This window comes from Entelurus aequoreus, linkage group LG05, assembly GCF_033978785.1.
Source record: "Entelurus aequoreus isolate RoL-2023_Sb linkage group LG05, RoL_Eaeq_v1.1, whole genome shotgun sequence".
NCBI lineage: Eukaryota > Metazoa > Chordata > Actinopteri > Syngnathiformes > Syngnathidae > Entelurus > Entelurus aequoreus.
The window spans coordinates 33,254,747-33,280,491 of NC_084735.1; the positions used below are offsets into that span (position 1 = coordinate 33,254,747).

The 25,745-nt window shown below is 38.8% G+C and overlaps 1 protein-coding gene across 6 annotated transcripts in view; it reads right to left on the minus strand.

The window, feature by feature from the left end:
- The window catches only part of mink1 (misshapen-like kinase 1), an 80,044-nt gene that overhangs the window by 33,431 nt on the left and 20,868 nt on the right, over window positions 1–25,745 (minus strand). For 4 of the 6 annotated variants that reach the window (XM_062047862.1, XM_062047859.1, XM_062047865.1 and 1 more), the window contains exons 2-7: window positions 16,971–17,036; window positions 9,781–9,963; window positions 9,600–9,710; window positions 9,384–9,474; window positions 9,173–9,303; window positions 9,039–9,093 (exon numbers count right to left, since the gene is read on the minus strand). In XM_062047862.1, coding sequence (XP_061903846.1) covers window positions 9,039–9,093; window positions 9,173–9,303; window positions 9,384–9,474; window positions 9,600–9,710; window positions 9,781–9,963; window positions 16,971–17,036 — 637 coding nt within the window. Of the gene's footprint in view, window positions 1–5,124; window positions 5,393–8,553; window positions 8,910–9,038; window positions 9,094–9,172; window positions 9,304–9,383; window positions 9,475–9,599; window positions 9,711–9,780; window positions 9,964–16,970; window positions 17,037–25,745 lie in introns of those variants that run through there. The other 2 variants (XM_062047863.1, XM_062047864.1) reach the window with 2 other exon arrangements.

A 25,745-nucleotide genomic window follows, 5' to 3' on the forward strand; every position in this document is an offset into this window, starting at 1 on the left:
AAATGCTTGTCACAAAAAAAACACATTGTATCGAATATTTATAACACAAAGATCTATAGAGGCAGAAAATAAGTATAAGAAATATAAAAACAAGCTAATTGGTATACTACGAACATCTAAGAAGGAATACTACAGTCAATTATTAAACAAGAACAAAAACAACATGAGAGCAACATGGGGCATCCTAAATAGCATCATTAAAAATGGTGCTAAGAAAGATTACCCCCAGTACTTTCTAGATGGACATACAAAAAATGACAATATGAACCAAATAGCTGAACGTTTCAATGATTATTTTGTTAATATCGGAACAAATCTGGATCAAAGAATTCCAAATGCAGATGATGGGTCAGTTGAGGACTTGAGTGAGCTCATAGACAGAAATCCCAATTCCATGTTTCTTAAAAGTGTAACAAAAGAAGAAATAATCAAAATTGTAAAAAATTGTAAATACAAGACTTCAACTGACTGTCATGGAATAGATATGGTAACGATAAAAAAGGTTATAGAAGACATTTCAGAACCTCTGACATATATCACCAATGTATCATTTTTAACCGGAAAATTCCCAGACAAAATGAAAATTGCAAAAGTCGTACCAATCTATAAGAATGGAGACGTACACCAGTTTACTAACTACAGACCAGTTTCATTACTTCCACAATTCTCCAAAATCATGGAAAAATTATTCAATAGTCGATTAGATTTATTTATTAACAAAAGTGGGACGCTCGTGGAGAACCAATATGGATTTCGAGCAAATATCTCAACATCAATACCATTAATTAAAATAACAGAGGAAATTACCAATGCAATAGATGGTAAAGAATGTGCGGCAGCAGTATTCATGGACTTAACAAAAGCATTTGATACAATTAATCATGATATTTTAATACAAAAATTAGAACGATATGGCATCAGAGGTTTGGTATTGAACTGGGTTAAGAAGCTATTTAACCAACAGGAAGCAATATGTGAATATGGGTGAAAATATGTCAACACGGCTAGATATATCCTGTGGTGTGCCGCAGGGATCAATACTGGGACCAAAATTGTTTAATCTTTATATAAACGACATTTGTAAAGTTACAAAGGACTTAAAGTTAGTTTTATTTGCAGATGATACAACTGCTTTCTGTTCAGGAGAGAACACACAGAAGATAATACAAATAATAACAGAAGAAATTAACAAATTAAAAAGATGGTTTGACAAAAACAGACTATCTTTGAATCTCAGTAAAACTAAAATAATGCTATTTGGTAATAGTAGGAAAGAGCATTATACGCAAATACAAATAGATGGAGTAGACATCGAAAGGGTAAAAGAAACCAGATTTTTGGGAGTATTAATAGATGATAAAATGAACTGGAAATCTCATATACAAAACATACAACATAAGGTAGCAAAAAACATTTCAATAATGAATAAAACAAAACACGTCCTGGGCCAAAAATCACTTCATATTCTCTACTGCTCACTAGTGTTACCATATCTGACTTATTGTGCAGAAATATGGGGAAATAACTACAAATGTGCGCTACATTCGTTAACCATGTTACAAAAAAGATCAGTTAGAATAATACATAATGTTGGATATAGAGAACATGCAAACCCTTTATTTATTAAGTCAAAAATATTAAAGTTTGGTGATTTGGTAAAATTGCAAACAGCTAAAATGATGTACAAAGCAATCTATAACCTGCTACCAAAGAATGTACAACATTTCTTCTCAACTAAAGAGGAGAAATATAACCTTAGAGGAAAAAATAATTTAAAACATTTATATGCAGGTACAACACTTAAAACTTTTAGCATAACAGTATGTGGAATTAAATTATGGAATGGATTAAGTAAAGAAGTTAAAAATTGTACTGACATGATCCAGTTTAAGAGGTTGTTTAAATTAATAGTGCTTACAAAGTACAAAGAAGAAGAATTATGAGAAAAACTTCCAACCTTATTGAAAATATTCTTCATCTCAGTATGTTAATAATGACTGAATTAATTAATTACATATTACAAACTGTTGTATATACTAATTCATAGATGTTATTTTATTATATAAAAAGGTCAGTAAATGATTTTATATAATTGTAAATGCTTTGAAGTGGGAAAGGGGTAGGATTAAATAAGCTTTGCTTCTTCCTACTCCTTTTCGGGCATGATGTAAATGAAATTATATGAAATTGTGTGATGTATTATGATGTAAATGTGTTCATGTTCGAAATAAACTAAAAGAAAGAAAGAAAGAAAGAAAGTGTGGGAGTACTCCCGACCAGCATAACCGCGCTGCTTCGGCAGGTCAGACGGAAGAGACCCAATGCCAGGTGACAAACCACAGTGCAGAGGGTCCCAGCAATGCTGAGGGGGAAACGGCAGTGGAAGCAGGAGGGGAGATGAATGCAGCACCCGAGAGCGAAGCTCATGCAGTCCCCCAGAGAGTTGCACAGTCAGAGAGCCAACGCAAACATCCAGAAAGGTGCAAGAAGATCAAGTGGCCGAAGGCAAACAACCAAGCAGAATGGCGCAAGCTTGATGATCACCTGAGAGGGGTACTGGAGCATTCCCTGCGAGGGACGGTTGAGCGTAAACTAACCTCGCTGAGTAACATCATTTATGAGGAGTGCAGAGAGAAGTTCGGAGAGAGCGCGACCAAGCGAGCCACAGCCCAGAGGCACAAAGGAAGGAGGGAGAGGGACATCAAGGGGCTTATAACCAACAGGCGCCAGTTGCGTAAGAGGTGGAGGAAAGCAGCCGCAAAGGAAAAAGAAGGCCTCAAAGTGCTATGGGATGATCACAAGCAGCGTCTTGCCAAGCTGCGTCGGGCAGAGAGACTCAGAAGGCGCCGGAAACGAAAGGAGAAGGAAAGAAAAGACTTCTTCAAGGATCCTTTCCGGTTTGCCCGTCAGCTCCTGGACGAAAAGCGAAGTGGCAAGCTGTCCATCGCGAAAGAGGATCTGGAACAACACATCAAGGACCAGTATACGGATGCAGCCAAAGATACACCACTTGGCTCACCAGGCCATGTGGCACGTCCAGAGCCCCCAGAGACCCCATTCGACACTTCCCCACCTAGGCTGAGCGAGATTAAAGAAGTCCTTAAGAAAGCCAGATCAGCCTCTGCACCAGGACCAAACGGGCTTCCTTACAAGGTGTATAAAAACTGTCCGCAAGTGACCACAATCTTGTGGAAGCTCATGAGTGTTGTGTGGAAGAAGCAATACATTCCAGCGGAGTGGCAAGAGGTAGTTGGAATATTCATCCCCAAGGAGCAAAATTCAACCAACATCAGCCAGTTCAGGACAATTGCTTTACTGAACGTGGAGGGAAAAGTATTTTTCTCTGTCCTGGCAAAAAGGATATCCAGCTTCCTCAGCAACAACTGCTACATCGATACAAGCTGTCAAAAAGCCGGACTGCCAGGCTTTCCGGGGTGCATAGAGCATGCATCCGTGATTTGGGATCAGATACAACGTGCCAAAAGAGAGAGGAGCAAACTCCACGTAGTATGGCTCGACCAGGCAAATGCCTATGGCTCAGTACCACACAAGCTGGTTGAGTTTGCCCTGAATTTCTTCCACGTTCCTGTGTGTGTCAGTAACATCATAGCCAAGTATTTCAACAACCTACACATGTGCTTCTCAGTAGATGACTATATGACAGGATGGCAGCGGTTGGAAGTGGGAATTGCCATGGGCTGCTCCATATCACCAATCCTCTTTGTGGCTGCATTTGAAGTGTTACTCATTGGAGCAAGGCAAATGGTCAGAGGCCTGAAAACACCGTCAGGAGGAAGACTCCCCGCTCTGAGAGGTTTCATGGATGATGTGACAAGCATTCTACAGACCGCCCCATGCACAGCACGACTCCTCAAGCGTTTCGACGAACTGACCGTCTGGGCGAGGATGAAGATAAAGCCTGCTAAGTCCAGGAGCCTGTCCATCAGGAAGGGTGTGAGAGATGACAGGACAGTCTTCACAGCAGGAGGTGAGAAGATTCCACTCCTGGCAGAGCAGCCCATCCGAAGCCTCAGGAGGGAGTATACAGCAGAGCTCTCGGACAGGCAGATGGGGAGGGTGGTCCAGAAACAACTAAAAGAGGGGCTCGTAAGGATCGACGGCAGCCAACTTCCTGGGAAGCTGAAGGTTTGGTGTTACCACTTCACACTTTTCCACCGCGTAATGTGGCCGCTGAAAGTAGCCGAAATTCCATCTTCTCAGGCCAGCAAGATGGACAGCATCGCCAACGGTTATATCAGGAAGTGGCTGGGCCTCCCCCGCTGTTTCTCGGACACAGGTCTTTTCGGCAAGAACATTCTGCAACTTCCTCTGAAGTCAATCAATCTGGGTTACAGGCAGGAGATGACTCGCCTTGTACTGGAGTTGAGGGAATCAAGAGACGAAGCTGTGAAGAGTGCAGCGGTGACTGTCCGCACTGGACGAAAGTGGAAGGCTCAGGTGGAAGTGGACAAAGCTGTCTCAAGGCTGAAGTACAAGGAGATTCTGGGAAGAGTCCAAGACAGCCGGGCAGGACTGGGATGGGGGAAACCAGTCCAGTTCTGGTCCAAAGCCACGAGACAGCAGAGGAAGGCCATGGTGGTGGAAGAGGTCACACAAGTGGCGCAAGACCAGTATTGGATCAAGGCCGTATCCCAGGGAAAACGGGGGGCATGGACTCGCTGGGAGGATACCATCAAAAGTCATAACCTCGGCCGACATCTGGCGAACTCCTCAATCTCGGCTTAGCTTCCTCGTGAGGGCAGCGTATGACACCCTGCAATTTCCTCGAAACCTCGCCCAGTGGTTCGGAAGCGAGGGCAAGTGCTCCCTGTGCAGCAAAGACAATGCAGGACTCAAACATACCCTTTCAGGTTGCAACGTCGCGCTGACGCAGGGCCGCTTCCGGTGGCGACACAATCAGGTGCTGAGGAAGTTGGCAGAGCTGTTGGAGAGATGCAGAGTCGGGGCAAACAACGCCACAGATCCCTATCGGCCAAACATCAATTTCATCAAACCAGGAGAGGTAGGACAGGAGACAGAGGCGGGAAGATCATCACTTCTGCTTACCCCTGGTAAGGGCTGGGAGATGCGCGTTGACCTGGACAAGCTGCTAGTCTTCCCAACTGAGGTAATACAGACAACGCTAAGACCAGACGTTGTGATGTGGTCCTCAGCTGCTAAGAAAGTCCTCATCATTGAACTAACCGTGCCATGGGAGGAGGGAATACCAGTAGCACATGAGTTCAAACGGTCAAAGTACAGCGACCTGGCAGAGGACTGCAAGGGGGGAGGCTGGTCTGCATCCATTCACCCCGTGGAGATCGGATGCAGGGGCTTCGTAGGAGGTTCTGCGACCCGGCTCCTGCGTGCGGCGGGAATGACCGGTTCCAGCCTGAGGAGGGCCATTAAGGAGTTGGCAGAGGAGGCAGAGAAGGCAAGTTTCTGGATGTGGCTAAGAAGGAGGGACAACACTTGGAGCTCAACACCCCTGTAGGAGCCTAAATGCTGTTTGAGTTAATTGACATATTTTATGGAAGGTGCTTTATGTTTATTCAGCCAAAATGGGACTATTTACTTGATTTGCATGCTTAGAATAATTATTACATTTGTCTAAATAATTTGATGATGTAACTGTTTAAATTGCATATATGGCGGAAGGATCTGTGTGGTAGGTTGTTTTTTTTTTGTAATGACTAGGGATGATACTCGAAACCGGTTTTCCCGGTTGTTTGATAAGAAAAGAACCGAGTCCTCGGACTCGAATCCCTTTTTGAGAACCGGTACCCGTTATCGAGACCACTATAGTAAAGAAAAAGAGTTGATTCTTTATTCGAATCCCGTCACGACCAGAAATGCTCCGTGGGACATCACAAGAAATGACGTCACGTAGCTCAGTCATTAGGCGCAGATAGCGAAAGCAGGAAAACAATGGACGGGAAAAAGCGCTCGAAGGTGTAATAAAGTTCAAAACAAAAGCTATAATACATCGAATAACTTTACTGAGAGATTTGAGCAGGGTAAAACACATGACGAACACTTTTACGACCAACCGGAAACATAGCAACCAGGCTAGCAACGCACCTCTTTTACGGAAGCTGTCGCAACGTTCTTAAAGCAACCGCAGCACATACATATATATACACAACATATATCTCCCTTTTTTAACTTTTGTTTTTCTTTCCTTGTAAACAAAACAAAATCACACTGTATATGTGTTGTCTGTCTAATTATAAATAATGCAGACGAGACGTGTTGGCTGAGTTCTTGATGTTTACTTTCACAGCGTGGCAACATGCAACACTTTTCGGGGCTACCGCGCATGCTCGTCACTCCCGTTGCATGCTGGGTAGTGTAGTTGTTATATTCTCTAGCTCATAACATCTTTCCCCCTATAAAGAAATAATGTTAACTCAATAAAGTGTATTTCTTTTTTTAGCTTTAACTTTTCATTTTTTAGCATTGTAACCACATTTGCAAACAACTTTTCTCTTCATAGAATTTTCTTTCAATAAAGAAATAAAGTGCAAAAATGTCAAAGCATCATAACAAACAGTTATGTCAAATAGCAGCAGAAGTACACTTTTTGGAGAGCTGTATTATTTTCAGTTTTGTGCCCAAGGTACTGATTTTATTTAACACTATAGTATTATTTATACACCTATAGTGATCACAGAGACAGGTTGTTTTTGTGTTACTGTATGAATTTGTTTCTCTGAAAAATCCCACTTAATATACTTTGGGTAACAACAGTCAATATTTATTTATTGTATTTTATTTTATTAGGTGGGTAACAGTCAATATTTATTTATTTATTAGATTTTATTTTGGCCCTGCGATGACGTGGCGACTTGTCCAGGGTGTACCCCGCCTTCCGCCAGATTGTAGCTGAGATAGGCTCCAGCGCCCCCCGCGACCCCGAAGGGAATAAGCGGTAGAAAATGGATGGATGGATTTTATTTTTTTCTTATATAATAAAAGTGAGCTTTTGTTAAACCAAATATTGTGTGTTTTTTTCCATATACAACAACCTATCTGGACTCGATAAGAGAATCGATAAGGAATCGGTTCGATAAGAGGATTCGATAATAGGCTCGAACTCGATAATTCCTTATCAAACATCATCCCTAGTAATGACAGTCAGGTGCGGGGGAATTGAGCCACACAGTTTTTTGACCTCACTCTTACTTTTTCTAACCTTTTCTTGCTGTAACAAACTGTTTATTTTGCCATTCATTTGTTCCCACATCGTTATCGTGTTACGTTTTTGAATAATTGAGTGACAATAGTAAACGATACAAAACGAAGAGGAGCGTCTGGACATTTGTTTGTTGTCGCCGCAGCAAGCGGAGCAGGAGAAAGTAGAGGGGCGTCAAGCTAAAGGCTTCAATAGGAATCTACAACCCCATTGAGGTCAGTTGCAGGGAGTGGCGCGGGGAGACGTCCCCGCTTAGCCACTGCCCCCCCACCGCGAGGTGTCCTGGCTTGGGGGCGAAACATCAGTGAACGGTGGCACCAGCTGACGACCCTGCAGCTGACCTCGAAGTGCACTGGAGGAGGTGCGACAGGCAGAGATGCCAAGCAGTTAGGTCTGTACTTATTAATATATATATATATATATATATATATACACATATATATATGTATGTATATATATATATATATATATACATATATGTATGTATGTATATATATATATATATATGTATATATATATATATATATGTATATATATGTATATATATATATGTATATATATACATATATATACACATATATATATATATACATATATACATATATATATACATACAGTGGGGCAAAAAAGTATTTAGTCAGCCACCCATTGACAATCAATGGGTGGCTGACTAAATACTTTTTTGCCCCACTGTATATATATATATACATATATATACAAATATATATATGTATATATATACACATACATACATATATGTATATATATATATATACACATACATACATACATACATATATATATATATATACATACATACATATGTATATATATATACATACATACATACATACGTATATATATATATACATACATACGTATATATATATATATACATACATACATACATGTGTATATATATATATATATATATATATATATATATATATATATATATATATATATATATATATATATATATATATATATATATATATATATATATATATATATATATATATATATATATATATATATATATATATATATATATATATATATATATATATATATATATAAATAAAAATTAGCTGCTGTACTGTACTTAGTAGTGTTCATTCTTAACCTGGAAACAAGTCTCACTCGATTGCCATGACATAATAGAAAATAAGACAAATACAGCACTATAATACATATAGGACACAAAAAGGACTTAATTCAACACTTAATGAAGGACAAAAATATGTAGATTATGCTGTAAAAATTTAAATAAAATCTGCAATGTCTCGAAGCCAAATTATTTGAAGTGCAATGTGGTGAGGGACGACTGTATGATTTGTGGTACACTTCCTGTGCAACTTGTTACTTGTAAAAACAGACATGCTACAGATATGAAAATAATTGCTATAGAAGAAAACCCAATAAACAAGATGCCTCCTCCACCGCTGGCCAATTTATTTATTTGTGTCAATCCTATGTTTTCAGAAAATGTTCCTCCTTTTCCGAATGCAATTGTTGGCAAGTATGGTCTTGTTGTTGAACACTGTTCCTATCCGCTATTTATTCTACAGGCAACATTTCCTACTTTAGTGAGGATTGTCAGACTGCTCCCCCGCCTGCAAAGCAGACCAGAGAGATTCATGCAATCGGTCTCCACAGGCGGCTTGCCAGCTCACGACTATACTCGCTTGATTACAATGAGTCAGCTGTCCATCTGAAGACAACAAAGCTGCATTTGCAAGACGGACTCATTCATAGAGAAGTTCAAGATCTGCCTGACTCAACCTCAGACAGGTAGTAAAGTATCTATGCAAAGTTGCCGAACCATTAATGAATGACTTACGAGGTGCTCCTTCGGCCATTTCGATTGCGGTAATTCCCAAGGACCAAATGTCACTCTGGAAAAGGAAACAGAAGAGAGTACGTCAGCCAATAGTTTTTAGATCCCCTCGATATACACTATAGCGCTGCTCTTACCCTGTAGTCGTAGGTCGAGTCAGGGTTTTCATCGCAGGCAATGACTTCTGGCGCCATCCAGTAAGGCGTGCCAATGAAAGTGTTTCTACGCCCCACCGTCCTGTCAAGCTGAGCACTAACTCCAAAATCAACTGAATACAGAGAATGTTGGACTTTTAGGCCATATACCTGCTTGATGATGCAAACTGACACATTCAATCTCTCCGCATACCTAGTTTCACCTCTGCATTCTCTGTGAGCAGAACATTCTGGCCCTTAATGTCTCTGTGGATGACTTTATGTGCATGTAGATGGGAAAGGCCCTGGAAACAAACAAACAGTGTGGCAAAATATTTTAACATTTTTGCGAATCCATTGTGATTCTTACGGCAGACAAGCCAGATTAATATGTAGAAAGTGAACTCGTTTGGGATACTTTAATTCTCACCCTTAGAATCTCTCTGCAGATGTACGCAATCCAGTCCTCCTTTAGTGAACTGCCTTTAGTGTTTTTAACCAAGTCAGTTACTGAGCCCGCCCCACAGAACTCCATCACCAACTGAAAATGAACACAAACCTTAGTCAGCGCCACCGGCAAGACTGTACAAATAATCAATAAGTAGACATACCCAAAGCTGGTCATCGTGTCCTGGGGGGCTCTTCTTGACGAAGGCACCATAATACGTGGCTATGTTGCGGTGGTGGCTGTATTTTTTCAGCATGTTGATTTCAGCTTTGATCTCCTCTTCTTCCTCCTCTGTGACATCCATCACCTTGATGGCCGCCAGCTGGCCTGTCTTCACATGGCGACCCTGATTTAAATGACACAGTGGAAGTAAAGTTTAACAACACTGCTCACGTTCTGTCAATGAAGTGTCAGTGTTTCCCCATACATATTTTACGGATAAACTTGGACTGCCACAAATAGTTACGGTACACCTTCACTCATAAATACATTATAATGGGACTATATGTAAATTAGAGCTGCAGCTATCGAATATTTTAGTAATCGAGTATTCTATTGAATATCCCGATCGATTAATCGAGTAATCGAATAAATCATATTTTTGCTTAATTTATTTATTTTTTGTCCTTTACAGCTTCTCAGGCAAATCATATTGTTGATGTAGATGCCCTTATCGGCTGTACAAATTTACTTTACAAAAGAGAAGAGTGGGATACTTCTCTTGTTGCCTTATTTGTATTTTTACTTTATTAAATGTATTTATATTATTATTTTGTGCAGCCGGGCCAGAGCAATATTTTAGATGAATTAAGGTTTGATTATACATGTTAAGATGTGCCCTCAATTATTGCATTTGGCCTAATTGTCTTTTATTTCCTAAACGCCTGTTTTCATTATTGAAGGCTGACACACACAGCTGAAATGTGTCCGTGGTTGATTGTGCCAATTTGTGTGTGCTAATAAAAACAGGTGCGCTCACAGCCCTATGTGCTGTGTGGTGTAACCGCATAAACAAAGTTCTTGTCTCTCGTGCGTTTTTGATGATTATTATACGGTGCCGTTTAAATGGCGGTTTCTCCACGCAAATCTGCTGACCTGTTTTCAACCTGCCAACAATACATAAACAATATGTTGTGGCTTGTGCAGCCTTTTGAGACACTCATGATTTAGGGCTATATAAGTAAACTTTGATTGATTGATGAATATAAAAAGACAAACCACTTAATAATGACGACAATAGTTTTAAATATTAAGAATGCAATATAGTTCATTGCATTCGTTGCATAGAAAATAGCAATCAATGTTCATTTTGCCATCATAACATGTTTGAGATGAAAACACATATACATATATATATACATACATATATATATATACACATATATATATATACACATATATACATACATATATATATACACACATATATATATATATATATATATATATATATATACATATACACATATACATACATATGTATATACACACACATATATATATATGTATACACACACACATATATATATATATATATATATATATATATATATATATATATATATATATATATATATATATATATATATATATATATATACATACAGTTATGTTCATAATAATAGCAGTGTGTTTAAAAAGGTGAGTAAACCTCAAAATTCTTCAAATAAATTGTATTTTAATGAACACAAATGCATTGGGGATACTGCACATTCTATTTCAAAGCCAGAAAATTGGAAAAAAAGTAATTTAATTTGACAATATTTTACAGAAAGTCAAGAAATATAAAACAAAAAAATAGCAGTGTTGACAGATTTCTTTACAAAACTCAAATGTACTGTAGACACCAGGGGTCACCAACGCGGTGCCCGCGGGCACCAGGTCGCCCGTAAGGACCAGATGAGTCGCCCGCTGGCCTGTTCTAAAAATAGCTCAAATATCAGCACTTACCAGTGAGCTGCCTTTATTTTTTAAATTGTATTTATCTACTAGCAAGCTGGTCTCGCTTTGCTCGACATTTTTAATTCTAAGAGAGACAAAACTCAAATAGAATTTGAAAATCCAAGAAAATATTTTAAAGACTTGGTCTTCACTTGTTTAAATTAAAGATTAAGATTAAAGTACCAATGATTGTCACACACACACTAGATGTGGTGAAATTTGTCCTCTGCATTTGACCCATCCCCTTGGGGAGCAGTGGGCAGCAGCAGCGCCGCGCCCGGGAATCATTTTGGCTAAATTCATTAATTGTTTTACTTTGCTTCTTATAACTTTCAGAAAGACAATTTTAGAGAAAAAATACAACCTTAAAAATGATTTTAGGATTTTTAAACACATATACCTTTTTACCTTTTAAATTCCTTCCTCTTCTTTCCTGACAATTTAAATCAATGTTCAAGTAATTTTTTTATTTTTTATTGTAAAGAATAGTAAATACATTTTAATTTAATTCTTCATTTTAGCTTCTGTTTTTTCGACGAAGAATATTTGTGAAATATTTCTTTTAACTTATTACGATTAAAATTCAAAAAAATTATTCTGGCAAATTTAGAAAATCTGTAGAATCAAATTTAAATCTTATTTCAAAGTCTTTTGAATTTCTTTTAAAATTTTTGTTCTGGAAAATCTAGAAGAAATAATTTGTCTTTGTTAGAAATATAGCTTGGTCCAATTTGTTATATATTCTAACAAAGTGTAGATTGGATTTTAACCTATTTAAAAAAAACATGTCATCAAAATTCTAAAATTAATCTTAATCACGAAAAATTACTAATGATGTTCCATAAATTATTTTTTAAATTTTTTCAAAAAGATTCGAATTAGCTAGTTTTTCTCTTCTTTTTTTCTGTTGAATTTTGAATTTTAAAGAGTCGAAATTGAAGATAAACTTTGTTTTAAAATTTAATTGTCATTTTTTTTGTGTTTTCTCCTCTTTTAAACCGTTCAATTAAGTGTAAATATCATTAATTATTAATAATAACATACAGTTGAAGGTAAATTGAGAAAATTGGCTATTTCTGGCAATGTATTTAAGTGTGTATCAAACTGGTAGCCCTTCGCATTAATCAGTACCCAAGAAGTAGCTCTTGGTTTCAAAAAGGTTGGTGACCCCTGGTATAAACTAAGAAAGGCTTGCAGATTCAACTTTCCTTAGAATTATTAACTATAATTTAGTTGCATAACCACGGTTTCTGATAACTGCTTCACATCTGTGGCACATGGAGTCGACCAACTTCTGGCACCGGTCAACAGATATTGCAGCCCAGGACAATTGTACTACGTTCCACAATTCCTCTGCATTTTTTGGTTTTGCCTCATGAACAGCATTTTTTAAGAGTTTTATAAGGGATTAAGGTTTGGGGATTGTGCTGGCCTCTCCATTACTTGAATTCTGTTTGTCCGGAACCATGATTTTGCTCGTTTGCTGGTGTGTTTGGGGTCATTGTCTTGTTGAAACACTCATTTCAAGGGCATTTCCTCTTCAGCATATGGCAACATGACTTCTTCCAGTATTCTGATGTACCGGTACTCAAACTGATCCATGATCCCTGGTACACGATGAATAGGACCAACACTATAGTACGAGAAACATCCCCATATCATGATGCTTGCACCACCATGCTTCACCGTCTTCACTGTGTACTATGGCTTGAATTCAGTGTTTACAGGACGTCTGACAAACTGTGGCCCTTAGACCCAAAAATAATAATCTTACTCTCATCAGTCCCCAAATATTACGCCATTTCTTTTTAGGCCAGTCAATGTGTTCTTTGGCAAATTGTAACCGCTTCAGCACACGTCTTTTTTTTAACAATGGGACTTTGCGGGGGCTTCACGTAGACGTGGTCTGATTGTTGCAGTACTCACAGGCCATCTTAGATCTTCTTTGATCCTCCTGGAGCTGATCAGTTGGCTGAGCTTTTGCCATTTTGGTTATTCTCCCATCCATTCCAATAGTCGTTTTTCTTTTTCTTCCTCGCCTTTTTGGTTTTGGCTGCCATTTTAAAGCGTTTGATATAATTTTAGCTGAACAGCCTATCATTTTCTGCACTTCTTTATAGGTTTTCCCCTCTTTTATTAAATTCTTAATCAAAGAACGCTCTTCTTCTGAACAGTGTCTTCAATGACCCATTTTACTCTGTTTTTCCAAGGACAAATATGCAGTCAGTTGCCTTGATCCTTAAATAAGGACCACTTGTTTAACACCTTTTTTTCCCCACATAATCAATGACCTCACAAATTGAACTACGCACTGCTATTTTTTTTTAACACGCCCCTTTCAGTAAATGATTCAATTTCACAGAATCAGCAGCATGCACGTCATGTCTGTTGGGTCTGTTGGTTTTTTAAACCTTTACTAAACATTCTAGAAACTTACTTGCAGTGTAGAAGTTGAAATTCTAACAAAAACAGTGATTTATCTTGCTAGTGATGTGGGACTGCTATTATTTTGAACACAACTGTATATATATATATATATATATATATATATATATATATATATATATATATATATATATATATATATATATATATATATATATATATATATATATATATATATATATATATCTAGTTCAAAATTAATATTTCCTGAGAAAGTTAAAATAAAACTATATTCTTAGTATCAAAAATGAAACAATAAGAACAGTTTTCATTATATCAAACATAAAAAGTGGATTAGGTAGTGCCTTTAATACTGCATTTGAAATGTGCACATGCTCAGAAAAGTAGCGTCAGATTTACCACCCGTCCGAGCACCCACTGGCAAAAATGTAGATCGGCGCCTATGCTATAGAGACTGTAGTGGGTGCAAGTGCAAGCTATCCAAGTAGCATGTGGTTGCATGACTTGAATAACCCGAATAACTTTGCACAACTACTTTCGCGTGGTTACTAATGAAAGGCTAATTGAACACGACAGCTCGGATAGCGTTGTTAGTTTTCAACACTTTTTGGCGGCATTTGATGACTTCGCGGGAGGGAAACAACACATCCTGGCGATCATAATGAATAACATTTATTTTACTAACAAATTTTGCGTTTACATTCGACCCTCAATCGGATGCTTTCTCGACAGGTGCTGCAGCATCGAACTTGTGCTATTGTGGTATGGGAGCTCCACTTTGCAATGTTTGCATACGACTGAGTTTTCTTTCGATTTTAGTGTGAAGTGTTCCCACACTTTAGACAACTTTTGTCGCTTCTTAATTCCCTTGTTTTGCTATGGCTCTTGTCCACTGCTTTCAGGTGTCTGCCATAGCGTGTTATGTCGGCGAAAAAGTTTACTAAACTCAAACGTATTTAAAGGAGCAGTGTTGTGCAGTGCAGGGGGCGTATGATCTGACGTAAACATGCTGTGCAATACCTAAACAGTCCGTACGAAACTTGAGCTTTGACTACTAAATGAGGCAAAATGCCGTAAAAAAATAAAATAAAATAAAAAACTTAACGACGCCTCGAGGCAGCGAAATATCCTCGAATATATTTTGTAATCGAATTACTCGAGGAATCGTTTCAGCTCTAATATAAATGCAGCTTGTTGTTACAATTCCAATGACAGTAAAATACATTGTAATGTTGCTTCTTAACGCAGCTCATAAACACTGCCAGAGAACACAAATATTTATCAGGGGTGACTAAGGTTACTAATTTAGCAGCTTAGTTGCTATATATTTAGCGATTGGCAACCAATGGAGTGACTTTTTCATTTTCTTTATTGGACACTTGGAGCCTCTAACATGAAAAAACATATTGCGCTACCAATGAGTCCTGCTGATGACTCTCCCCACCATCCAAACACTAACAGGCTTTTGATATTAAGAAGAGCAAGAAAAGACAGTTAATTTTTAATTTCTAAACATATTTGTTTTCCTTTTTTAATGTTATTTGCTCACATGCATAATGGTCGGTTATGCAAATAAGTTAAAGGCCTACTGAAATTACTTTTTTTATTCAAACGGGGATAGCAGATCCATTCTATGTGTCATACTTGATCATTTCGCGATATTGCCATATTTTTGCTGAAAGGATTTAGTATAGAACAACGACGATAAAGTTCGCAACTTTTGGTCTCTGATAAAAAAAAGCCTTGCCCCTACCGGAAGTAGCGTGACGTAGTTAGTTGTTCGCATCCTCATATTTTCCTATTGTTTTCAACGCAGCTGGAGCGATTCGGACAGAGAAAGCGACGATTACCCCATTAATTTGAGCGAGGATGAAAGATTCGTAGATGAGGTACGTTAGAGTGACGGACTAGAATGCAGTGCAAGACATATCTTTTTTCGCTCTGACCGTAACTTAGGTACAAGCTGGCTCATTGGATTCCACACTCTCTCCTTTTTCTATTGTGGATCACGGATTTGTATTTTAAACCACCTCGGATACTATATCCTCTTGAAAATGAGAGTCGAGAACGCGAAATGGACATTCACAGTGACTTATCTCCACGACCATACATCGGCAAAGCTCTTTAGCTACTGAGCTAACGTGATAACATCTGGCTCAAATGCAGATAGAAACAAAATAAATAAATCCCTGACTGGAAGGATAGACAGAAGATCAACAATACTATTAAACCATGGACATGTAACTACACGGTTAATAATTCTCAGCCTGGCAAAGCTTAACAATGCTGTTGCTAACGACGCTGAAGCTAACTTAGCAACCGGACCTCACAGAGCTATGATAAAAACATTAGCGCTCCACCTACGCCAGCCAGCCCTCATCTGCTCATCAACACCTGTGCTCACCTGCGTTCCAGCGATCGACGGCGCGACGAAGGACTTCACCCGATCACAGATGCGGTTGGCGGCTAGCATCGGCTAGCGCGTCTGCTATCCAAGTAAGTCCTCCTTGTTGTGTTGCTACAGCCAGCCGCTAATACACCGATCCCACCTACAACTTTCTTCTTTGCAGTCTCCATTGTTCATTAAACAAATTGCAAAAGATTCACCAACACAGATGTCCAGAATACTGTGGAATTATGAAATGAAAACAGAGCTATTTTGTATTGGCTTCAATGGGTTACCGATACTCCTGTTTCACTGGCTACGTCACGTGCATACGTCATCATCCAAAGGCGTTTTCAACCGGAAGTTTAGCGGAAAATTTAAAATTGCACTTTATAAGTTAACCCGGCCGTATTGGCATGTGTTGCAATGTTAAGATTTCATCATTGATATATAAACTATCAGACTGCGTGGTCGGTAGTAGTGGGTTTCAGTAGGCCTTTAATGGCATCATCTACACACCAAGCAACCCAACACCACAGATAAATGGTAGTTCTGCTGGAATTACAGAGTGTATATAATGGACTTGATGGAAGAGTTAAATCACCATAATAGCAGCTCACCTTGTACACTTGTCCATATGTCCCATTGCCGACAACCTCAACCAGCTCAAAGATTCCAGCTGGATCCTGTGGAATACACAAGTTCACACAGGTTAGACAACTTTCAGAACGTCTAGACTCACACAGACTCAGGTCCTTTTTTTTGGTGTGCACACATTAGTGTAACATTCTTAGCATACAAAGTGCTTAGTGAAATTAATCATGTCAAAGACACTGGCGATCAGGCATTGCTGTTTAATATTGTCATTATAAACTTTTCATTGCTAGCTTTCTTTTCATTGATTGGATTGGGAGAAATAATGCAGTACATCTGCCTCACAGTGAGGTTCATTTTGAATACCCACTAAGCCTGGCTAAGTGGATGATAGCTGCTTTGTACATCTTAGAGTCTCCCACGGATACTTCCATCATGACGCTCAGAGATTATATTGCATGTAGCAGAGATAATACAGAAATCCTATTATAATTCACCCACTCAGCTACTTACTGCAAGGTGGCCTCTCTTTACAGGTAACACTTTTGGAAAAAGTGAAACCCTTAACCATTAAAAGATAATATCCTGCTCTACACAAATCGATAGCAAAGAACTATGGTATATAACTGTTAACAACTCCATCCATCCATGCATTTATTACCGCTTGTCCCTTTTGGTGTCACGGGGGTCTGTTAACAACTCAAGATACAAAAAAAAGTGCACTTAACTTTATGTGCAAAAAACAGTGTCAAGGTATACATGTGTGCCGTGCACTATCAATTTATACCTAATGTACTTACCTGTATGGTCAAACAATAAAATATGTACTGATGCATGCATGTCAGTGAAAGAATAATTATATTGCATACATTTACACCGCATCATCTTTAGCCTAACAAGCTGTGGTTTAATTAACATTGTACAAGGTGGGCAGCGGTATAAGCAGAGAAACACAGATCTACTTCGTCCAGCTAGTCTCGGGGGCATTAGTGTTTTGTTTACCATGCATTCACTCAACTTTGTCACTATATTTAGTAGAGGTGTGAATCTTTGGACACCTAACGATTTGATCCGGTTACTACGGTGACGAAAAGATTCTGAATCGATTCTTGATGCAACATGATTCTCGATTCAAATCGATTCTTGCGATGTATTATTTGGTATAATAAATGATAATGACATTTTTTCAAAACAGGTTAAGGGTTTAAAAATCTCCTAGTTGCATGAATATGGCCTAAATCCTTCTTTAAAAAAATATTCTTAAACAAATCGGTTATTGAAAATTATGAGACAATTTAGAATCAGGATGAATAAGAACTATGATTCCGATGCAAATCGATTTTTTATGCATTCCTAATATTCAGCAAGTAATTAAACCTCTCTAGATCAGTGGTGTCCAAACTACAGCCCGCGGGCCAAATGCCTGTGTCTTCAGTTTATCCCGCGAGACGGCACACGTTCAATTAACATTTTGAGCGGGAGCGGTGCACCCATATTATATATAAATACTTTCATTAAGTCACCAACTGCTGGCCAATGAAAGAGACTGCCATTAGTTGTGCTTTCAAGTCAATGAATATATATACACGCATGCACGCACTACACGCACGCACTGCACGCACGCACGCACACTGCATGCAGTCCGCTTTCGTCCCCGGCCAAATTATTTAAGCCCAATGCGTGCTCCTCTTTCAAAAAGTTTGGACACCCCTGCTCTAGATAGTCTTTTCAAAAAAAAGTGACAAGCAACAAATCTAGTCAAGTGGCGACTCCGACATGAAAGCACGTATTGCTCCTCTTAACAAGCGGCAGGTGCTGCAGTGGGCCAAATGACAGCCAACAGCGACTTGTAGCGATTCGTAGTTCTAAATGAATTTGTTTTACTTTTTAAGTTTTTTACTCACTTTTTGCAAATGCGTCATGGCCAATTATACAAATTGGGGCTACAAATAAATATTTTAATAGTTGACTAGTCAGAGGTTATATTTTCGATTAGTCGACCAGTCAAATGACAACTGTACAATTTTGAGTTTGACGTTCAGTCCACAAAATGATTTTAACACATTTTTCAAACCCACTATAGTAAATTAAATTGTAACAAAATTAACAAATCACTGAGAAACTCGTGGTTTTACTTTATTACAAAGTATATAATTACAGTGAAACATAAACCGACTTAAAGTGCATATAGATGTCCTGTAAAGATGATATTCAGAGAAAAAAAAATTTTTGTTCCGCCGGTACTGTTATGGTTATTTAAATGATAAATGATAAATGGGTTATACTTGTATAGCGCTTTTCTACCTTCAAGGTACTCAAAGCGCTTTGACAGTATTTCCACATTTACCCATTCACACACACATTCACACACTGATGGCGGGAGCTGCCATGCAAGGCGCTAACCAGCAGCCATCAGAGGCAAAGGGTGAAGTGTCTTGCCCAAGGACACAACGGACGTGACTAGGAAGGTAGAAGGTGGGAATTGAACCCCAGTAACCAGCAACACTCCGATTGCTGGCACAGCCACTCTACCAACTTCGCCACGCCGTCAGCGTAGCGTAGCTGCAATTAATTACCCAAAGGAATAAAAGTGTAAATATGAACATTCCTGGTTTATTTGTCAAAATTGTATTAGGCTACTTGTTGACAATGGCAAATCTTTGTTGGATAATTTTAATAAATAGACATTGTAGATTATGTCGACAGACCTAATACATTAGACTAATGCCATCACTACATCACCCCACCATCAACCCAGTACCATTATAATTAGATGGCAGTATTGTGGGATACAATAAGTTCCCATGGCAGTTGGGTCTTCCCCAAGGCCTCTGCCAATCGGAGATGCCCTTAACACCTCCCCAAGGAGGCGTCCGTGAGGCATCCTGACCAGATGCCCGAGTCACCTCATCTGGCTCTTTTCAATGTGGAGGAGCAGCGACTTAACTCTAAGAACCTAGCGGATTGTGAAGCTTCTCACCCTATGGAGGAAACTCATTTCGACTGCATGTACACACGATCTTGCGGGGAGATAACTACAAAAGCACTACATCAATGTTACAAAAAAGATCAGTTACAAACTTACAATAATACATAATGTTGGATGTAGAGAACATACAAACCCTTTATTTATTAAATCAAAAATATTAAAATTCAACGATGTAGTGAATTTGCAAATCATTAAAATTATGTACAAAGCAAACTATAACCTGCTACCCAAGAATGTACAACAATTCTTCTCAACAAAAGGAGAAATATAACCTCAGAGAAAAATGTAATTTCAAACATTTGTAAGCACGTACGACACTTAAGACCTTTAGCATATCCGTATCCATCCATGCATCCATGTTCTACCGCTTGTCCCTTTTGGGGTCGCGGAGCCTATCTCAGCTGCATTCTGGTAGTAGGCGGGGTACACCCTGGACAAGTCGCCACCTCATCGCAGAGCCAACACAGATAGACAGACAACACTCACAACCACACTAGGACCAATTTAGTGTTGCCAATCAACCTATCCCCTGGTGCATGTCTTTGGAGGTGGGAGGAAGCCGGAGTACCCGGAGGGAACCCACGCAGTCACAGGGAGAACATGCAAACTCCACACAGAAAGACCCCGACCCGAGGATCGAACCCAGGACCTTCGTATTGTGAGACACATGCACTAACCCCTGTTCCACCGTACTGCCGCATATCAGTATATGGAATAAAATTATGGAATGAATTAGGCAAAGAAGTCAAACAATGTACTAACTTGATGCAGTTCATAAGGTTGTTCAAACAAAGTGTTTACAATGTATAAGGAAAAACAATATTTACTAAAAATAAGATAGGATTCATCTCTTTACGTGAATCGTAACTGAATTAACTATTTATACCATACCATACCATACCAACTTTATTTATAAAGCCCTTTAAAAATGTATGAAGAGAACTGATGTATTTAGAAAACAATGACATAACTGTGCTACAAATTGAAAACAGGAAGTGAACATATACAATATGTGTAAGAAACCGCTTCGAAATGACAGGGGTAGGATGAAATATGATTTGCTTCTTCCTACTCCTTTTCGAACATGTTGTAAAGAGAAATGGAAACCATGTGATGTATCATGTTGAAACTGCATTCATGTTCAAAATAAACTAGTGCACTAGTGCTCTAAATATTTTTTAACCGTTTTAGTCCCTCCCAGGTTTTGAACTAAACCCAGTCATTCCCAGGCCGGATTTATTTTGTATTAAATAGCCCTGACTTATAGCTTCTTACCAGCCCTAAATGGATGAAAGGAAAACACACATTCCGTATGGATTATACATGTACCTTGAAGGTACTCAAAGTGCTTTGACACTATTTCCACATTCACACACTTATGGCGGGAGCTGCTATGCAAAGCCTTAACCATGACCCATCAGGAGCAAGGGTGAAGTGTATTGCTCAAAGTACACAACGGACGTGACTAGGATGGCGGAAGCTGGGGATCGAACCAGGAACCCTCAAGTTGCTGGCACGGCCGCTCTACCAAGCGCCCGGTACTTTGGTCCATATCCAGTATGTTGATACTGGATCCACACGTGGACAGTGTCTGACCTTATTCCGAGATTTGTACATTTGACGTTTTGCTGACCACACATCCGTCCATCCATTTTCTACCGCTTGTCCTTTTTGGGGTCGCAGGAGCCTATCTCAGCTACAATCGGGCGGAAGGCGGGGTACACCTTGGACAAGTCGCCACCTCATCACAGGGCCAACACAGATAGACAAACATTCACACACTAGGGCCAATTTAGTGTTGCCAATCAACTTATCTCCAGTTGCATGTCTTTGGAGGTGAGAGGAAGCCGGAGTACCCGGAGGGAACCCACGCAGTCACTGGGAGAACATGCAAACTCCACACAGAAAGATCCCGAGCCCGGGATTGAACTCAGGACCTTCATATTGTGGACTACTCAGGACCTTCGTATTATGAGGCAGATGCACTAACCCCTCTTCCACCGTGCTGCACCTGACCACACATAAGCGACACTAATGAGTGGGTTGCTGTGAATTAATTACATGCCTTCCTGCCAGGGAACACAGAGGAAAATGACAAGCACTTCCACTTTCATGCAATTTCAATATGGCGTTAAAGAAGATGTGTGGGTGGTTAGATGGCTGCTTTGGGTTTAGAATGTAAAGCATGAACCATCCTGCTTTCATCTGTTTCCTATGAAGGGTTTCTGCCTCCGACGCAGGGAAGAATTCCTTTCAGTCAGGAAACATTGATGGGTAAAATAGTCCACATACTTTTAAAGATGAAAGGATACAACACAAACATTTCAGACGGATGAAAGTAAGGTTGGTAAAATGCTAAAGAAGGGGAACCTTGTAGGAACAGGAGAGAGTAAAGAGAAGAATGTAATGATGGAGTGGGTGACTGGTGAAGCAGAGGCGGCAGTCACCCACGTCCAGCGCAGAGTAGGATGAGAGGAGTGATAGAAGAGGAGGGGTAGAGATCTGCACAAGGAGTGTGCCGCCAGCACAGACAGTGCCAAACTAACTGTGGGCAATGACTGCAAAAATACAAGGAAGCATTAAATCGAATGGCTATGTGGAGCACAGAGATACAAGCTCGCTTGACCAAATCATGGAAAACTATATCACTAATATTTCTTTGTTAATATGCTGTTATGTTGATGTAGAAACTCAATAAAAAATAAATGTTAAACATATGTTCAAGACAAAATTGTTTATTACAAGAGGCCCATACCCCACATTGAGTTTTATCATACATTTGCAGCAATGGCATATACTTAGCAAACAGAGGCAGTACTTTGCAGTATGTGATCAGTGGTGATGATCTTTGAAAACAAATTTAACAGTTAAAGTATGCCAACACTGTATATACAATAAGATTGCGACATTACGCTATGATCGATAACGACAATCCATATTACAACCACTAAATAAAAATAATCCATAAATACATTTGTTTTTAAAAGGTTTAAGCAGATTACAAAGCTTTTTATATTGTTTCTACTTGCTAGCATCAGTTTGAGTAGAAAGATGCAGCAATAGCAACACTCAATAAGGCAGTTAGGGATTGGTGATATTTAAGGGTGTAACAATTCATTTTAAAGGGAAACTGCACTTTTTGGGGGGGAATTTTGCCTATCGTTCACAATCATTATGAAAGACATGACGACAGATGGATTTTTCTTTTAATGCATTCTAACTTGTAAATAAAAGTCAGCTTACAGCAGAGCTAATGGAAGGTCCTCTATTTCGCCCACGAAATCCAATAAATAACTATTCAAAAACTACATTCTGTGACTTGAATATTAACCAAGTATTAGTGATATTGTTGTTATAAGCGTTAACACAGAAAAAACTATGTATAGCGGCGAAGTGATCACTAGCGCGTGTCCCTATGTTGACATCGAGTGGTCTGCTGCTTTCTTTCTTCCATGCTCCCTGTAAGTTTATTGTAGATCATAAATCATGCTTTTCACCTGGACAAAATAAGTCTCAGTAGGTATTCCGACAAGATGGTACACTTTGACAGTCATTTAGGACCGGAAATAGCGAGAACGGCACAAAAAGACGCGAGGTCCACCCTGCCCCACCACCCCGTTTCTTTGTGAAGAGATTATGAGTCTTTTTTTCACCTAAACAGGAATATTTGAACATATTTATCATTTATTAGCAGTCGGCATCCTCATGGCAGCAGACATTTTAAAGTAAGTAATGTATTACTATGTTTGTTGGCTCTCGTGAATTCTGCAGTGAGTATTAATCAGTAATGAAAATACGACTCAGGGACAATATTTTTTTTTAGAACAATACGATCCTGAACCAAGTTAGAGTTTAAATTGATTCAGTAAATTTTTAGCAAAAACAACTAAATCAACCAGTGTGACTGTGAAATAAATACTGGATATGGCAGGTGAAGTTTACTATATTCCTGTTATTTCTTGTAAGGGAATTAGATAGAACTATAAAGTTGGTACGGTATGGTGTTTGGTAAATGAATTATGGATACAAACAAGAAAGTAAATAACTAATGGTAAAGGCATTCACATCTTATTTGAATAAAGTAAACCAACACTTGAGGTTGAATTAACAAGAGAAAACCTTTTCTGCTCTCATTTTCAACACAAGACATTTTCAATAAAAGTACAGTAACCAACATTTTAACAATAGATCGACCCACTACTTTTGCTTTTGTTTTTCAACATAAAAATAATACAAATTTAATATCAAAAATAAAGTGCATCACTTTTTTAGTCATAACTTTTCTTTTTTTTACTGTTTTGGAATGAAACCAATATGTTTTGTTAATTACATTGTTTTTAATCTCCTGTCTTAAACTGGCCGGGACTGTTGCATCCTTTGTGGTTTAAAGTTGAATTGTGGCTTTATATTATTGTGTTGTCATTTTTATTTGCTGTGGCTTTTGCAATTTTTTAATTGCAAAATACCATACAAACTTAACATAAGCGGCAGCTCATCTAGCTCATAGTACCTTACATGTCTGTGAATCACTTGGGAAAAAAAAGCAGATATGCAAATATCTAAATTTGGCTTTGGTTTTAAACTATATTTTAGTTTCTGTTTTGTCTAGCAGTTAGAGCAATTATTGTGTATGTAGAACGCTCGTACAATGCACAGAAACATTAAGGCCACGTCAACAAATGTGGTCAGAAAAGAGGAAATCAAAACATTAAAGGCCTACTGAAACCCACTACTACCGACCACGCAGTCTGATAGTTTATATATCAATGATGAAATCTTAACATTGCAACACATGCCAATACGGCCGGGTTAACTTATAAAGTGCAATTTTAAATTTCCCGCCACACTTCCGCTTGAAAACGTCTCGGTATGATGACGTATGCGCGTGACGTAGCCAGTTTAACAGAGGTATGGCTTCCCCATTGAAGCCAATACGAAATAGCTCTGTTTTCATCTCATTATTCCACAGTATTCTGGACATCTGTGTTGGTGAATCTGTTGCAATTTGTTCATTGCATTATGGAGAAAGAAGCTGAGCAAGCAAAGAAGAAAGTTGTTGGTGCGAAGCGGATATTTTGCGAGGGAAGTCAGCAACACAACACAGCCGGTGTTTGTTTACATTCCCGAAAGATGCAGTCAAGATCGAAGAACTCGGACAACAGAGACTCTAACCAGGAGGACTTTGATTTGGATACACAGACGCGATACCGTAAGTACGTAGCTGTGCTTCCAAACATTTGATCGCTTGCTATAACTAGCTCGAGCTAGGAGCTAGGAGCTAGCATAACAAACACCTAGGTGTTTGTTATGCGGGATTAATTTGTGGCATATTAAATATAAGCCCGGTTGTGTTGTGGCTAATAGAGTATATATATATGTCTTGTGTTTATTTACTGTTGTAGTCATTCCCAGCTGAATATCAGGTCCCACCCGCGCGCTTCCAAACATTTAATCGCTTGCCCGTACGTGCGTGTTACGTACGTAACTTTGGTTAAAGGCCTACTGAAAGCCACTACTACCGACCACGCAGTCTGATAGTTTATATATCAATGATGAAATCTTAACATTGCAACACATGCCAATACGGCCGGCTTAACTTATAAAGTGACGTTTAAAATTTCCCGGGAAATATCCGGCTGAAACGTCGCGGTATGATGACGTATGCACGTGACGAAGTCAGTATAACGGAAGTTATGGTACCCCGTAGAATCCTATACAAAAAGCTCTGTTTTCATTTCATAATTCCACAGTATTCTGGACATCTTTTGCAATTTGTTTAATGAACAATGAAGGCTGCAAAGAAGACAGTTGT